This window comes from Corythoichthys intestinalis, chromosome 3 (genome assembly GCF_030265065.1).
Source record: "Corythoichthys intestinalis isolate RoL2023-P3 chromosome 3, ASM3026506v1, whole genome shotgun sequence".
Lineage (NCBI taxonomy): Eukaryota > Metazoa > Chordata > Actinopteri > Syngnathiformes > Syngnathidae > Corythoichthys > Corythoichthys intestinalis.
Window position 1 is genome coordinate 49866082 of NC_080397.1, and position 16590 is coordinate 49882671.

Sequence of the window (16590 nt, forward strand, 5' to 3'; positions counted from 1 at the left end):
GAAAATAAGTATTTGGTCACCTACAAACAAGCAAGATTTCTGGCTGTCAAAGAGGTCTAACTTCTTCTAACGAGGTCTAACGATGCTCCACTCGTTACCTGTATTAATGGCACCTGTTTTAACTCATTATCGGGATAAAAGACACCTGTCCACAACCTCAGTTAGTCACACTCCAAACTCCACTATGGCCAAGACCAAAGAGCTGTCGAAGGAGACCAGAGACAAAATTGTAAACCTGCACCAGGCATGGAAGACTGAATCTGCAATAGGTAATACGCTTGGTGTAAAGAAATCAACTGTGGGAGCAAATTTTTAGAAAATGGGAGACATACAAGACCACTGATAATCTCCCTCGATCTGGGGCTCCATGCAAGATCTCACCCCGTGGAGTGAAAATGATAAGAACGGTGAGCAAAAATCCCAGAACCACACGGGGGGGCCTAGTGAATGACCTACAGAGAGCTGGGACCACAGTAACAAAGGCTACTATCAGTAACACAATGCGCCGCCAGGGACTCAAATCCTGCACTGCCAGACGTGTCCCCCTGCTGAAGTAAGTACAGGTCCAGGCCCGTCTGCGGTTCACTAGAGAGCATTTGGATGATTCAGAAGAGGACTGGGAGAATGTGTTATGGTCAGATGAAACCAAAATAGAACTTTTTGGTAGAAACACAGGTTCTCGTGTTGGGAGGAGAAAGAATACTGAATTGCATCCGAAGAACACCGTACCCACTGTGAAGCATGGGGGTGGAAACATCATGCTTTGGGGCTGTTTTTCTGCAAAGGGACCAGGACGACTGATCTGTGTAAAGGAAAGAATGAATGGGGCCGTGTATCAAGAGAGACATTAATTCTGACTTTGTTTTACTTGGAATACAAGATGTTCGGTGTAATTTTTCCCTCAACCCCAACACTTTTTTAGGTTTCATTTAATCTCCGCAGCGCTGACGGTTGTCATGATAAGTATTTAGATTACATACTGCTTTTAACTCACTGGCTGCCATTGACTGCGATGGAGGTCCGATCCACTTAGCGCTGTCAATAGCAGCTATTCTCATGAATATATATATGTGCTGGACAAGAAAACAATACGAAAATGGGTCCAAATGTTGTTTTTGTGTTCATTGATGTCATGATAGGATGGAATCATTTTGTACATTTTCTGTTTTTTCACAATGTGAAATTAATGACTGAGTAAACCTGAGTTTTTTCCTCTTATCTGTACAGGTATTCCCCGGGTTATGAACAAGTTCCGTTCCTACGCTTGCGACGTAACCGGAATTTCCGTGTAAGTCAGAATTAACTCTCTAAAAATTCAAAATAACTATCCAAAAAGTCCAAAAGTGTTGTGTTTTGTTTATTACTGGATGGACGTTTGCACACCATTAGTTTTGTGTCGAGTGTTTTATTGCGAAAATGTGTGTCGTTTTAAACAGACGTGTATAAATGTGTTTTACAGCTTTAAAAATTGTCAAAAGTAAAGGAAGTAAAAAGCTTCAAAAAGCACAATTGTTTTTCTGTAAAACAACTTCATGTTTAGTAAGGACAGTGCATGTCATATTACTGTATTGGCCCGAAAATAAGACGAGGTTTTTTGCATTGAAATAAGACTGAAAAAGTGGGGGTCGTTTCATATTCGGGGTCTAGACATTATACGCATTCACGACGCTAGATGGCGCCAGATATCATTGAAGCAAATGCTGAACTTGAGGAGTAATGTTGTAATGCGATGTTGTGTCATGACAGATCTCAGCTACTCTCAAGTTTAACCAGTTTGCATTATTTTATTGCAATGTTTTTCCTTATTCAGATTTGTTTCAAGACTACAGTTACAGTTGGACCTCACTTTGATGGTTAATGCAGTTATTGCAATTTTGTTGTTTTATCACTATAGATACCAGAAGCCATTCATTCACGAATGTGATTGCACTTTAGTTTACATATTTAAATGTTCAGCTATTAAGATTTGAATTAGGCAAAATAACATGCTTTTTCTCTCAAATATATTGTTATAATCATTTGTTTCAGATGTAATGTAATTATTTTCTGTATAAAAATTAATTTGGTGTTCAAAAAGTCTTTTTTCAAACTTGACTCTTGAAAAAGAGGGGGTCGTCCTATAATCAGGGCCGTCTTATATTCGGGCCAATACGGTAATAAACTAAAGTAAAAAATAAGATACTGTGAGGTCCAATAAGGTACTGTTTGTGCGACACAAAAAACAAACAAACAGAACAAAAACGACTGGAGACAAAATGGCCATCGAAATTGTGTAAGTTGAGCAGGTCGTAACCTGGGGACTACCTGTACTCAAGTAAAAGTAGTCATCCAAAAATTTACTAAAGTACAGTACTAGTAAAAAAAGTATTCATTGAAAAGAATACTCAAGTAATGAGTAACATCTTGAGTAACTGCTTACAATGTCAGATTTTTTTTTTTTTTTTTTTTTTTTTTTTTTTTAAATAATGGTATTTTTTTTTCCCGGCACTACTTCATTTACATGAACTATTATGACCATATTAGGCAAAAAAAATGGCATAAACATCATCGAATACAGAGCACAACAACACTTGAAACATCACCCGTCCAAAGAGAATGAGCGCCCTCTAGTGGATAAAAAACATTGTTACCTCTGATTGGTATAATAAAGTCGCGATTATTGTTTCGACGTCTCATTGGTGAAACAGAGCCACTCGGGGCATATCTGGCAAAAATAAAGTCAATATGTAGAATAAAGAGGGAAAATGTAACGCCTAGATTAGCCCAAAGTAGCAGAATAAGAGTAGTGTTACTTCTTCACAAATTTACTCAAGTAAAAAGTATTGCCTAGTATGGCTAGAAGACTCGAACCCTCATGGTAAGGGCTTCTACATACACTAAATAACATCGTTTTTAATACTTTAAATTTCTTTTTCAGATTATTTACCTTAAAAAATTATGCCTTGACTTTTAACTTAGGGGTAACATGGGGGCTCATGGGAAGTGTTGCACGCATTAACTGAAATTTAAACATTTATTACGGATTACGGCACATTCACGTTGCGAGCTTGGTCATGTAACATTGTGCTCTTATTCTTCTGCCCTCAGCCGAGCGTATGGCTACTCGACTTTGGCAGCGAGCTAAACCGACAAAGAAACTTGGAGGCCCGAACTCCTTCCTCTCATTTATTTCTTTGTGTCAACGTGTGTGCGTGTGTGTGTGTGTGTGTGTGTGGTAAAACTGAAACATACATAAAACACAAATGTTATACACAAAATAAAAGGTTCTATACAATAACATGTTTATGTAAATAACAGAAAACTGGCTCCATTATGAGCAAATGAAATGAAGTGGCTACTTTAGCTTAGCACAAAAACGTGTGGGTTCGCGCCACATAAATAACAACAAAATAACAGAATAGACACACCAAAATTACATCTAACCCACTGTTAAAACGTACAAACTTACAGATTTTGTTTTGTCAAGGGTTCCCAACGATGTATGGTGCAGAGGAGGTGTGCAACGTCTTAACACCTCAAGGCCTCTTTTCCAACTGAAATAAAAAGTTCTTTCTGCCTGCTGCTTACAGCAAATCGCCACTAGGGGAAGCCGAGCGCAAACAGCAATACCAAAGAAAAACTGCAAAGTCAGAGTTACAATAGCGACATCCTGTGGACGGATGAACAATGTACAATCTTAGAAAGAAATTAAACCCAAAAAGTAGTCAACATAAGACCAGAGGACATAACACTCCCCGCCTGACATCTGCAAGATGTCAGCTCTTAACTAATGAACGATACACAACAACAACTCGTTTTACATGCTATCCTTAGACATCAAAAGCACAACTTCACGAATTGGGCGAATGTAAAACCTATTCTCGCCGTTTCGGCAAATCTTAACCTCAACTTTTCTGACATTACCGTCCTCACTTGGGAAAGATTTTGTGATCAGTCCGAGTGGCCAATTATTCCTATGTTCCAGAGACTCCCTCATTAAAACAACGTCGCCCATTTGAAGGTTCGGCTTTTTTATTTTCCACTTGCGACGAACCTGCAAGCCTGCGATGTATTCTTTCTGCCAACGACTCCAGAAAACATTAGCTAAGTACTGCACGCGCTTCCATTGGGCTTTGAATAGGTCACTGGTCTGAAACTGCCCTGGTGGAATCGGTGGTGTGCCAACCTTTTGCGTGAGTAGCATCGCAGGAGTAAGAATGACTGGGTTTTCGGGATCTGTAGAAACGGCTGTTAGCGGACGGGCATTTACAATTGCGGTAACTTCAGCTAACAATGTTACGAGTACTTCATGTGTGAGCTTCCCATATGGATGTTCAAGGAGCATTGCATTGAGGATTTTTCGGGTGACGCCGATCATGCGTTCCCAGGAACCAGCCATATGGGATGCATGTGGAGGATTAAACTGCCATTTGCACGCACTGTCTTTCAAGAATGTGCCTATTTTGTCATTGTGACAGCCTAGTTTGTCTATTTGGAGCTCTTTGCAGGCACTCACAAAATTTGTCCCACAATCAGATCTCAAGAGTTTGGCACCACCTCGGATGGCAAAGAAACGACGCAGTGCATTAATGAACGACGATGTGTCCATTGACTCAATCACTTCAATATGAATTGCACGTGTACTCATGCAGGTGAATATGACTGCCCATCTTTTAGCATCTGCATTAGCACCACGCGTTTTTCTCACTGTAACGGACCAGGGACCGAACACATCAAGGCCTACATTTGTGAAAGGAGGGTCCGTGGACAGCCTGTCCTCAGGAAGTTCAGCCATTATCTGTTCAGGTTGCCTGCCCCTTAATTTGCGGCATGGGATGCACTTGAAAATCACACTGCTTACTGCTCTTTTTCCTCCCACAATCCAAAAGCCCCCTGCTCTGACTGCTCCCTCCGTGAAATGCCTTCCCTGGTGACATAATTTTTCGTGAAAGTGTCTTATTATGAGCTGAGCAAGATGGTGCTTTCCAGGGATTAGTATGGGATTGGTTTCTTCTGCAGACAACTGTGCTTTCTTTAGTCGGCCTCCAACTTTAAGGAGCCCTTGCGTGTCAACAAATGGATTCAGTTTGCTGAGTGGACTTGAGTTTTTTAGAGCTGTGCCTTTTTCAATGCATCCAATATCTTCTGCGAAGACCTCTCTTTGAACGGTGCGAATGATCGTGGTCTTGGCTAGTTGCAGTGACTTTTCAGTTAAATGTTTGTTGCAGTTGTGCCAGCCACGACAGGAAACCTCAGAGTTGTTCTTGAATGATTGAGCTATATGTTGGAGTTTGGCAATAGCCTTTTGCAGCACCTTCCAACTTGAAAACCTTTCAAATCTGGCACTATTAAACTGGCCTTTTGATAGGGTGGTAGTGCAAGTTGTTACCTCAGGACGCAACTCACAGTCAGTCTCTGGGTCTATGAGATCGAAGGTTTGACTTCGAACTTGACTTTGGTCCAACCTGGAGAGGAAAGCTGGGCCTCTGAGCCAGGTGGAGCTGGAGAGCTGCTCAGCGGGCAACGCTCGTGTGGCATGGTCTGCCGGATTTAAGTGTGTGGGCACGTAATGCCACTGGTGAGTTTGTGCAAAGCGCCTGATGCGTTCGACTCTGTTGTGCACATAAACGTGAAAGCGTCTCTTGGTGTTTGAGATGTACCCAAGCACTACCTTTGAGTCTGTGTAAAGATTCACCTGATCGACTGTGACATCCAGCTCCTCTAGAACCAACTCTGCTACTTCCACGGCCAGGACTGCTGCACAGAGTTCAAGTCGGGGTGTGGTGATGTCTGGTTTAGGAGCTAAACGTGCTTTGCCGAGGAGGAATCCCACTTCGCTGTGTCCGTCCTCATTTGTGAGTTTGAGGTAGGCTACCGCACCTACGGCTTTTGTGGAAGCATCACAAAAAACGTCAATCTCTATTCTTTGGGCTGCAGACAGCGGTATTGAAGTGTACATTCTGGGAATTTCAAGATGTTGTAGGTGTCCGAGGGAACTTTTCCACTTTTGCCACTGTTCTAATTTGTCTTTTGGCAGTTCAGTGTCCCACTCTGAAACATTTGTGGAAATGTCTCTGAGTATGGTTCTACCCCCTACGATTACTGGAATAGCAAAACCAAGTGGGTCGAACACACTGTTGATAACTGACAGAACTCCCCTTTTTGTGAACGGCCTTTCATTTACTCTTACTTGGAACTTGAATTGGTCAGTCAACAGCTCCCATCCTAAGCCCAAACTGCGCTGCATTGGTGGGGTAGTCTGCCCAATGTCAAGACCTTGCATGCCTACAGCACGATCTTCGGTTGGAAAGGCTCCTGTTATGAGAGGACAATTGGATGAGATTTTGTGCAGGCGTATGTTACACTGAGCCAGCATCTTCTGTGCCCTACTAAGAACATCAATGGCCTGCTCTATGGAAGAGAATGATTTTAGCCCATCATCTACATAGAAGTGCCGTTCAATGAATTCTTTTGCGTCACTGCCAAATTCCATTTCTCCTTCTATGGCTGTTCTTTTCAGTCCAAAGATGGCGACTGATGGGGAAGGACAATTACCAAACACATGGACAGTCATCCTAAATTCTTGCACTTTTCCATCAAGGTCATGATTTTGGAACCACAAGAAACGAAGGTAGTTACGGTGGTCTTCTCGGACTACAAAGTTGTGAAACATATGCTCCACATCTGCCATGACGGCGTATGGGTCGGACCTAAACCGCATCAGAACTCCTACGAGAGTGTTGTTAAGATCTGGTCCCTTGAGGAGCACGTCATTGAGAGAAACATTGTCAAGTTGAGCACTCGAATCAAAGACTACCCTAATTTTTTCTGGCTTTTGCGGGTGGTAAACGCCAAAACTAGGGAGATACCAGCACTCTTGATCTGGCGCCAGTGCGGGCGCTGGTTCGGCATGGCCCTTGCTGAATATTTTCTCCATAAACTCAGCGTAATGCGCTCTCATTTCAGGTTTTCTTCTCAGCGTTTTGCGGAGCGACATTAAACGATTGTAGGCCTGCTCCCGATTGTCAGGTAGGCGCCGCCTAGGTGAGCGGAATGGAAGTGGAGCTACCCAGTTATTCGCCTCATCTTTAGCAAAGTTGTTGTGCATAATGTCTAGGAACAACGCATCTTCTGCCGAAAGTGCAACTTTGTCGTCATTTGTTGTTTGTTGGAAAATATGTTGTCCTAGTTCCGCTTGTGTGTTTAGTGGATCGTTTTTGGTGTATTTCTCTTTGATAACGATTGTGTTTTCGCAAGGACTGAGGAACGTGGGACGTCCACTGTTTAGAACGTTCGTCTTAAATGAGTTCAATGTGGGTTTATGAGCTCCAGAGAGACAGACATCACCTATGACAACCCATCCTAAATCGAGACGCTGGGCATGAGGTGCATTGTTTGGCCCATTTACCTGACCACGAACTTTATGAGCCTGAATGATGTCCCTTCCCAGGAGCAGAAGAATGTCTGCCGATGGGTCGAGAGGAGGAATCTGTGAAGCGATTGATCGCAAATGAGGGTGAGCTGCTGCTACCTCAGGGCTGGGAATTTCGTCTCTATTATCTGGAATCTGATCACATTCTGTTATTGTAGGCAGCATCATGGAGACCTTACCATCTACATCTTCTACAACAAAGCCATCAGCTTTACGACCTTGTGTCTCTGATAAACCTGCACATGTTCTCATGGTGTATGGGAATATGGTACCTTGCACATTAAACATGTCAAAAAACGCAGATCTGGCTAAGGATGAATTGCTCTGATCATCCAACATGGCATATACCCTCTTTTTCTTTTCTGGAGAAGTTCGGCGATATACATTAACTAAACAGATCTTTGAGCATGATTTTCCTTTTACGCCTTGCCCACATACTTCTGTGCAACTGGCTGTGTTCACAGGATTTGGGCCCTCAGACTCCCCGCCGTGACTCTGGGTTGGGGGATTAAAGTCTTGAGGTGTCCATGGAGGTGGACCGACATGCATGGCAGACACATGAGCATCGCTATCACATTCTGAGCATTGGATAATAGCTTTACAGTCTCGAGCCCTGTGATTTGTGGACGCACAACATTTAAAACAAATGGCGTGCTCTTTGAGAATGTTCTTTCTTTCGTCTAGTGTTTTCATTCTAAACCCCCTGCATTTGACGAGTGAATGTGGTTTTTGGTGGATAGGACATTGTTTGTCTGGATCGGGTGCTGTCAATTTAGCCGGACTGATCTCTATTTTATTCACCGCCAATGGAACTCTGTATTTGTCTCGTCTTACTGATGTCTTATCAACCCTTGGATTTATTACGTTTGAACACTGTAACATAAAGCTAGGGTCTGTTCTCATTTCAGCGTAGTCATTTACGAACCGCACAAAATACGAAAAAGGTGGATAGACTGCACCGTTTTCCCTTTTGTATTTGGTACCTTGTGTAACCCATGACTCCTGGAGTCCATATGGGAGTTTTTCAACTATCGGGTTTATGCCCCTTGGTGTGTCGAGAAAGCTAAGACCCGGCAAATAACTTTCACTTTTGGCATACGATAGCTCTAACAGAAGATCAGCAAGCTCCTGCAGTAAGTGAGTGTCTTTGTTGGAGATTCTTGGAAAAGTCTGCAACCGTTGGAAGAGTGAGGATTCAATTACCTCTGGAGAGCCATAAGTCTTGTCTAGCCGCTGCCACAGACGTTGGAGACCTGCCTGTGGATTACTCACGTGGACCGCCCTGATCCTCTGAGCATGTTGAAGAGACTCCCCGCCGAGCCACTTGGTGAGAAGGTCGAGCTCTTCGCTGGGCTTGAGATTGAGGCCTTCCGTCGCGTTGCAGAACATGGACTTCCAGGACAGGTAGGACTCTGGCCGGTTGTCGAAAACCTTGAACCCCGATGTCAGCAGATCACGCCGTGCTAGATAGGCTGCTAAATTGGACAGTTCACTTTGTGGGGTTGCTGAAGGTGTAGGCTGGTGTGAGATGTCCGTTCTCGCACGATGAGATTGGAGATGCTCTTCGTCAGCGATGTCGATGTGACGCACATGTGGAAAAGCACCAGCTGATTTTGGGCTATTTTCTGGTTGTTGAGAGTCATTGTGCCTAACCAGGTGCTCAGTGTTTGGCGTTTGTGTGCCATCTGCTTGCACACGCTGGTCGTCAAAGTGAGCATGCACATACTCTTGTGCACGCCTGATGGAGGGGGGTGTCTTGGAAAATACCCCTTGCTCGCTGAGGTCGACTTTGGCGCGCTCCTCTTCTTCGAAAGTCGCCTCCCAAACTTTAGCTGCGGCGAGCGCTGCTTCTGCTTCACCTTCCGTCTTCAGAGCGTGTAGTGTTGCCTCGATGCGTGCCTTCTCGACCTCCATGTCGATTTGGCGTTTGGCGTACCGTGCTCTGGCGTAGGCAGCTTCGGCGTCTGCTCGTGCTTGTGCAGCAGCTTGACTCGTTCTGGACCGGCGTGAAGAATGAGAATGACTGGCCTCCGACCTGGTGACCACTTGGCTGATAGGTGGTGAAACTTCTTGCTGAGACATCTTGGGTGCTTGATGTGTTGAAAATCTTTTTACTCTTCTGCCCTCAGCCGAGCGTATGGCTACTCGACTTTGGCAGCGAGCTAAACCGACAAAGAAACTTGGAGGCCCGAACTCCTTCCTCTCATTTATTTCTTTGTGTCAACGTGTGTGCGTGTGTGTGTGTGTGTGTGTGTGGTAAAACTGAAACATACATAAAACACAAATGTTATACACAAAATAAAAGGTTCTATACAATAACATGTTTATGTAAATAACAGAAAACTGGCTCCATTATGAGCAAATGAAATGAAGTGGCTACTTTAGCTTAGCACAAAAACGTGTGGGTTCGCGCCACATAAATAACAACAAAATAACAGAATAGACACACCAAAATTACATCTAACCCACTGTTAAAACGTACAAACTTACAGATTTTGTTTTGTCAAGGGTTCCCAACGATGTATGGTGCAGAGGAGGTGTGCAACGTCTTAACACCTCAAGGCCTCTTTTCCAACTGAAATAAAAAGTTCTTTCTGCCTGCTGCTTACAGCAAATCGCCACTAGGGGAAGCCGAGCGCAAACAGCAATACCAAAGAAAAACTGCAAAGTCAGAGTTACAATAGCGACATCCTGTGGACGGATGAACAATGTACAATCTTAGAAAGAAATTAAACCCAAAAAGTAGTCAACATAAGACCAGAGGACATAACACTTATCATAAGTATTCACTGTATTCCACTTGGAAGGGATGCATAATGGATAACTTGAGCCTTATTAGTTGTATCAGTTGTTCAGTAGAGCTCATCAGTGATTATGTTAATATCTGTCTAGCCATCAAAACACAAAAAACAGGCAAATTTCAGCAATGTAAGCTATAAAGTGTAGTTTAACACACCTTGATATTCTTCGGACAAACTACGCTTTCACGCCATACAATATTTCAGCATATTTCAGATTTCACCATCTACTGACAACTGCATTAGTCCACAGAATGGTACACATAGAAAGTAAAAAATAAATTAAAACCAGTGTCAAGAAAGAGAAGTGCTGCTGCTTTGGTGAGTGAGAGCGGGCGAGGCGAGGAGGTCATGAAATATGCACAGTGGAGCACAAAACAAGAACTCGGCACACAGGCAACACAAAGCCATTAAAGAGAAACATTCCAGAATGAAAAAGAGGAAAGAAAAGAAACTAGAATTGTATAAGTCAATTTCTTTGTTATTGATTGTCCCTAAACAGTCACACAAAAGTTGAGACCATTTCTTTAGCTTGTTTTGTTTGTTGAAAGGGGGAAGGGGGATTCAAATGAGAAGTTGGGTTACATAAAATAAGTAAAAAGGCATGATTTTTTTTTTTTTTTCCCCCCAAAGTAAAATGTAAATCACTTCCCATTTGTTGTAATTAAAGATCTCTAACATTCTTTGGTCCAAAGCAGTGATGTAATCTTCGTGATAGGCAAGTATACGCAGTATACCCATTTGAAAGGGTTTCGTCTTCATGATGCCTAGGCCTATACCAGGGGCCGAACTTAGGGGGGTGCTGGAAGTGCGACTGCACCCGGGCCCGGGCCTCTAAGGCTAGGTTCAGACCGCAGGTCTTAATGCATGAATCCGATTTTTCTGTGTTTTTCCGGCTCGAGTGAGACATTAAATTGATGGTCTGAACGGGATAAGTCGCATAGAAGTGGACCATTTCAAATCCGACCTGGCTCACTTTCGTATGTGGTATAAATCCGATCTGGGCCACATTTTTCCAGAATGTGGGGGCGGTCTGAACTGTCAAGTCTCCCAAATCGGAATTCATACAGCAATTACGTCAGCAAAGAGCGAGAGCGGCAGGCAGGATAGCAGCAATAGCTGTGCATTTGCGTTAGCGCCTAGCTTGAACTCGGCTTTTACGCAGGAGGTGGGCTTTACCACAGTCATAAAAAATAAACTCATTAATTAATTTAAAAAAAAAAAAAAAAAGGATACGACTGAGAATATTCTGTTTCTTTCTGTGCGCCAAATAGGCAATACTTCAATATTGCTTAAATGGCCGAGAGTTGGGCAAACTGACCGTATGTGTGTGCGTCGTGTGTTCGCTCATACCGTCAGTGCATGCGTTCTATCAGTCCATATAAACTTTAAATATCAGACTAAACAGGGATTTATTATGTCTGTTATTTGTGTCCTCTTTTTGGAAATCAAAATATGATCACCTTGGAATGACGTACAGCCAGCATGTGCAGTCATTTGTTTTGATGCTTCTGTGCATGCGGGTCAGTTTGCTCGGAGCGTTTCGGATTGCGAAATAGTGTGCATGCCTAATACTCAAACGGTCTCAATGGACAAATGCAGTCTGAACGGGCACGCCCAAAAATATGATATGACAAAAGAGTCGGAATTGTGCATTAAGACCTGCGGTATGAACCTAGCCTAAGGGGCCCAGTTTGCGGGTGTGAAGTGGGCATGGTTGGGCACCCAAAATACAGAGACGGGGCATTCACGAAATATGTGGCAAAGTTGTCAAATTTTCTCAGCAACCTCTATTTTCAAAAACGTGATGAACATAAAATCTTGTGGATTTCTATGGTGTTTTTGGAAAGTACTAGAGATGTTACAGTCTACAGAGCAGTCTACAGATCAGGAGATGTTCACCCTTGCTTATCCAGAGTGCAAAAGAAAGGCACTGGCAAGAAGCCACCTTCGGTTAATCTGACCAAATGCAGATAACAAAAAAATGTTTTGATTACTTAATGGTGAAAAGGCGATCCAAAGCGTGAACTCTTCAAATAAAATAAACTAAAAAGTTAGTTTTAATCTTTGAAGCGCCTTTAACATATCTTTTGAAGGAGATGACGCCGTTTCTCGTAGGCCCCGTCTAACTGTTTGCATTACTCTAACACACTTAATATAATCAATCACGGAATAGTATCGTTTCTCATATTTACTGTAGGACTGTTTGTATTACTGTAACACACCTAATACAAAATAAATACCACTTATACCATAGTTTAATGAAAAGAAGCAGAATATGGGGCATAAAAGATACACAACGCCATCTTATCACAGAAACCCAACGTGTGCGTCATGAGCAAGATTGACACACCAACTCTTGCAATCAGTTCTCCTGGGCACTCCAGGACAAAGAGCACGGTGTTCTGTCCTAAAACAAGTAGCATCAGAGAACGCTCAATATCCAACTGATAACACAACTGACAAGACTCCAAGAGCCCCGTTTGACGCTGAGGTGACTTTGCTCCCGATCCGATCCCGATCGTTTTAGTTTGAGTATCTGCCGATCCCGATACTTCCCGATCCGATTGCTTTTCTTTGCTCCCGATTCAATTCCAATCAATCCCGATAATTTTTCCCGATCATATACATTTTGGCAATGCATTAAGAAAAAAATGAATAAAACTCGGACGAATATATACATTCAACATACAGTACATAAGTCCTGTATTTGTTTATTATGACAATAAACCTTCAAGATGGCATTTACATTATTAACATTCTTTCTGTGAGAGGGATCCACGGATAGAAAGACTTCTGACTTTGTATATTGTGACTAAATATTGCCATTCAGTGTATTTGTTGAGCTTTGCGTAAATGATACTGTAGCCATGCCCAAATGCATGATGGGAAATGGAACCATGACTGTGCGTAGTGCTACCAGTTGATATATCTTCTCTGCGTTGGGAAATAACATAAGGTGTTAAGAAAAAGATCAATTGCTACCTTGCTTCCCCACATTGCTTCCCATGATATTTCTAATTGCAGGGAGAGGGATTGTAAGGCTTAAGCCAATTAAATAAAGGCTCCAAAGGCTGCCAAAATTCACTGTACTCATTTTACGCTGCCTTTTATCTCTCTGTATAGGTAAAACGGCGCCATTACAGATTGAGCGCGACAATGTGTGAGTGGGTCATGCAGCGCATGCATTAATTGCGTTAAATATTTTAACGTGATACATTTTTTTAAAAAATTCATTACTGCCATTATCGGGATAAATTTGATAACCATACCTTATGCCTAAACTAAAGACTCTGGATGAGTATAACATTATGTCTGTAACCTTAAATACAATTAAAAAACGATTTAATTAAAAAATATATATATATATTAAAAAAAGGCATGGCCGATATTTTTTTGCCGATTCAGATACTTTGAAAATGACGTGATCGGACCCGATTGGCGATCGATCGGGACATCTCCAATCCTAAACACACCCTTCTTCTTCCTTCTTCACACCCTTCTTCCAACCCACGGTCCGCCCCGCGAGAGCTTTATAAAAGACTGAACATTTAGATAACTGTCGCTTCTCGAGGACATTTCATATCCGTTGTTCTGCTGACCCTGGATCCAGTATTGCCTCGCCGTCGTCTGTTTTTGCCTTGCTTTTTGACCATTGTCGTCGAATAAATTGCCAACCTGTTATCGGTGAGCTTTCTAAGTTTAGACCGTTCAAATGGTAAATGGTGTTATACTTATATAGCGCTTTTCCACCTTTCAATGGAGTCAGTACAAAGGGTTAACACCAGAGTGGACGCGCGGAGTTTGGCCTCACCGGCCGACTTGCTGGAGCGGCGCCAGCGGGACGCCTTCTGCTTCGGCTGTCGCTGTTCCGGCGGCTTGGCCGGGAGGCCGAATTCCTTCATTTTCCAGCTAATAAAAATTTTATGATTATACAATTTGAATGAAATAGTGACATGTACGTATGCTGTAATTAAGGTATGAGTTATTCCCTCCCCCCCAGCTTCAAGCCCCTCCCCAATCACCAGTTAGGGTCCCTGCAGTGTTTAACGTGTTTGTAATGACAGAGAAAAACATTCGCTGTGTTTAAAGAAGTCAGATAACACTGTGTGTTGAGCATTTTATCCAGCTCCATTGAATCCAATAACTTTTATTTATTGCATTCTCAAAGCTATCTTTTCTTTAGCTTTAAATCGTGTATTAGGTTTTATTTTTATATTAGAAAAATCTAATTAAGTGGTACAAAACCAACTACAAGGAGCAGCCCCACCCCTGAAACAGGATGCATCCTCAAAAAAGCCTGAGGTACTTCAATGAAAATAAAATAAAAAAATAAATCAAACTCCATACATCCGGCATCTTAATCCCCAATATCATCTGAGAACAATGTGGATTTTGTGGCCCATGATTGGCAGGGTTATGGCCTGAGCGGGTTTATACAATACGTATCATGGACAACGAATGAATTTTATTGGAGACCTTCTGAATGCACTGAGATACCTTAAAGAGATTCTGAGACCTGTCATTGTGCCATTACCACATTTTAACCTTCCTGGGGCGCCTCATACAGTGAAATTGTACATTTTAATTTTAAAGTGGTCTTTTGTTTAGGGTAGCTGATGTCACACATGTGCAATAACCATGCTGCCGAATCGGCCTTATATATATGGCTGGATCAACTGGGAAAAGGTGACGTGCTCGAAAACACAGATTGTAAACAAAAAATTAGGAAAAACTGGCTTCTTGTGTGCAAGTCTTAAATTTGTATGTTTAGCTCAGGAAAAATGTGTGCAAAAACAGATAAGCAGTATTTACATTTATTGTTCAATATATTATGTATATACATAAAAAAAATCAACTAGCCACAATTACTACATCACCTACCCCCACCACACCCATGGAGCTCCATAACTCCCTGTTTTGCTTAGAAGAAAACTTACCACCTAACTTCTCTTAGTACACATGCATTGAAGCACGCTAAAATCTGTGTTTCTGCCATGAGGCGCATATTTGAGGGTGTGTATGGCTTTGCGTCGGAGAAAAACAACACATTATGTAAAACTACAGCGTTTCGCATTGAGCATGTGTGCAAGCGTGCTCTACTCTATCCCACCATTTGTTATAGTCATTGCGATGATGCTTCCCTACCTGGATGCTGCAGGAGATTTCAGAGTCGTCCAGCAAACGGATGGTACATGGGATCTCCTGGTGGTTCTCCAGGGAGCGGATGCTGGGGCTGCGGAAGCGGAGCATTTTCATCCTCGTGTGAGGTGCCGACGTAAAGCTCCACGCGGCATGTCAGCACATAATAGACTGGGATGGATGAATGGACTGATGCAGGAGGAGGATAGACAGATGGAGCATGTCTGCTGCCTACAGTTGCGGCACAAACAGCATGGAGTCAGCCTCTCTCCCCCCCCCCTCCATTCTCTCTCACTTCCCCTCTCTAGTCACGGATCCAATTTAAAGGGCCCTTGCGTACTACATGGTGTCATTAGGAAAGTGTGATGTCACACTGACATGGACACAAGAACTATTACCGAAGGTGTGTGCAAGTCAAAGGCGTAGGTTTGGTCTTAAAACTGGTAGGGACGCTATAACAGCGTAACCTGCATGTACATTTTTTGCTGGGGACGGGACATTAATAAGACCAAACAGATTGGGTGAAACCGATTCAAATGAGAGCACAGTGAAAGGTGTACTTGTTGTGTTTTTCGGAGTTTTGCCGCCCTCTGTTGGCGCTTGGGTGCGACTGATTTTATAGGCTTCAGCACCCATGAGCATTGTGTAAGTAATTATTGTCATCAACAATGGCGGGCTACTAGTTTATTTTTTGATGGAAAATTTTACAAATTTTATTAAAACGAAAACATGAAGAGGGGTTTTGATATAAAATGTCTATAACTTGTCTTTTAAGAACTACAAGTCTTTCTATCCATGGATCACTTTAACAGAATGTTAATAATGGTAATGCCATCTTGTTGATTTGTTATAATAAAGAAATACAGTACTTATGTACCCTATGTTGAATGTATATATCCATCTTGTGTCATCTTTCCATTCCAACAATAATTTACAGAAAAATATGGCATATTTTATAGATGGTTTGAATTGCGATTAATTGCGATTAATTATGATTATTTTTTAAGCTGTAATTAACTCGATTAAAAATTATAATCGTTTGACCCCCTAAATTTTTTAAAATAAACGATGTAGAAAAAAAAAAAAAAAAAAAACTTTTTCATTAATGAATAAATGCACAAAATGCACAGTTGAATTAACGTTAACGGTAGAAAGCATACAGTAGGACCCTTCTCTCTAAACAGCTTTCTACTCGAGTTTTACAGGTTAGTACTTTCAGTAGCAAAATTAGTGGCATTC

The 16590-nt window shown here is 42.2% G+C and overlaps 2 protein-coding genes across 3 annotated transcripts in view; one reads left to right on the plus strand and one right to left on the minus strand.

Moving 5' to 3' along the window:
• The window catches only part of frmd3 (FERM domain containing 3), a 181103-nt gene extending 165488 nt beyond the window's left edge, over positions 1-15615 (minus strand). Inside the window, exon 1 of one of the 2 annotated variants that reach the window (XM_057832493.1) lies at positions 15358-15615. In XM_057832493.1, the coding sequence (XP_057688476.1) occupies positions 15358-15468 (111 nt within the window). In that variant the 5' untranslated portion in view covers positions 15469-15615. The remainder of the gene's footprint in view (positions 1-15357) is intronic. The other variant, XM_057832494.1, reaches the window with a different exon arrangement.
• LOC130913698 (probable gluconokinase) overlaps positions 1-16590 on the plus strand; it is a 125099-nt gene that overhangs the window by 84344 nt on the left and 24165 nt on the right. The window contains exon 2 of the mRNA XM_057832495.1: positions 1228-1288. The gene's annotated coding sequence lies outside the window, so the exon portion shown is untranslated. The remainder of the gene's footprint in view (positions 1-1227; positions 1289-16590) is intronic.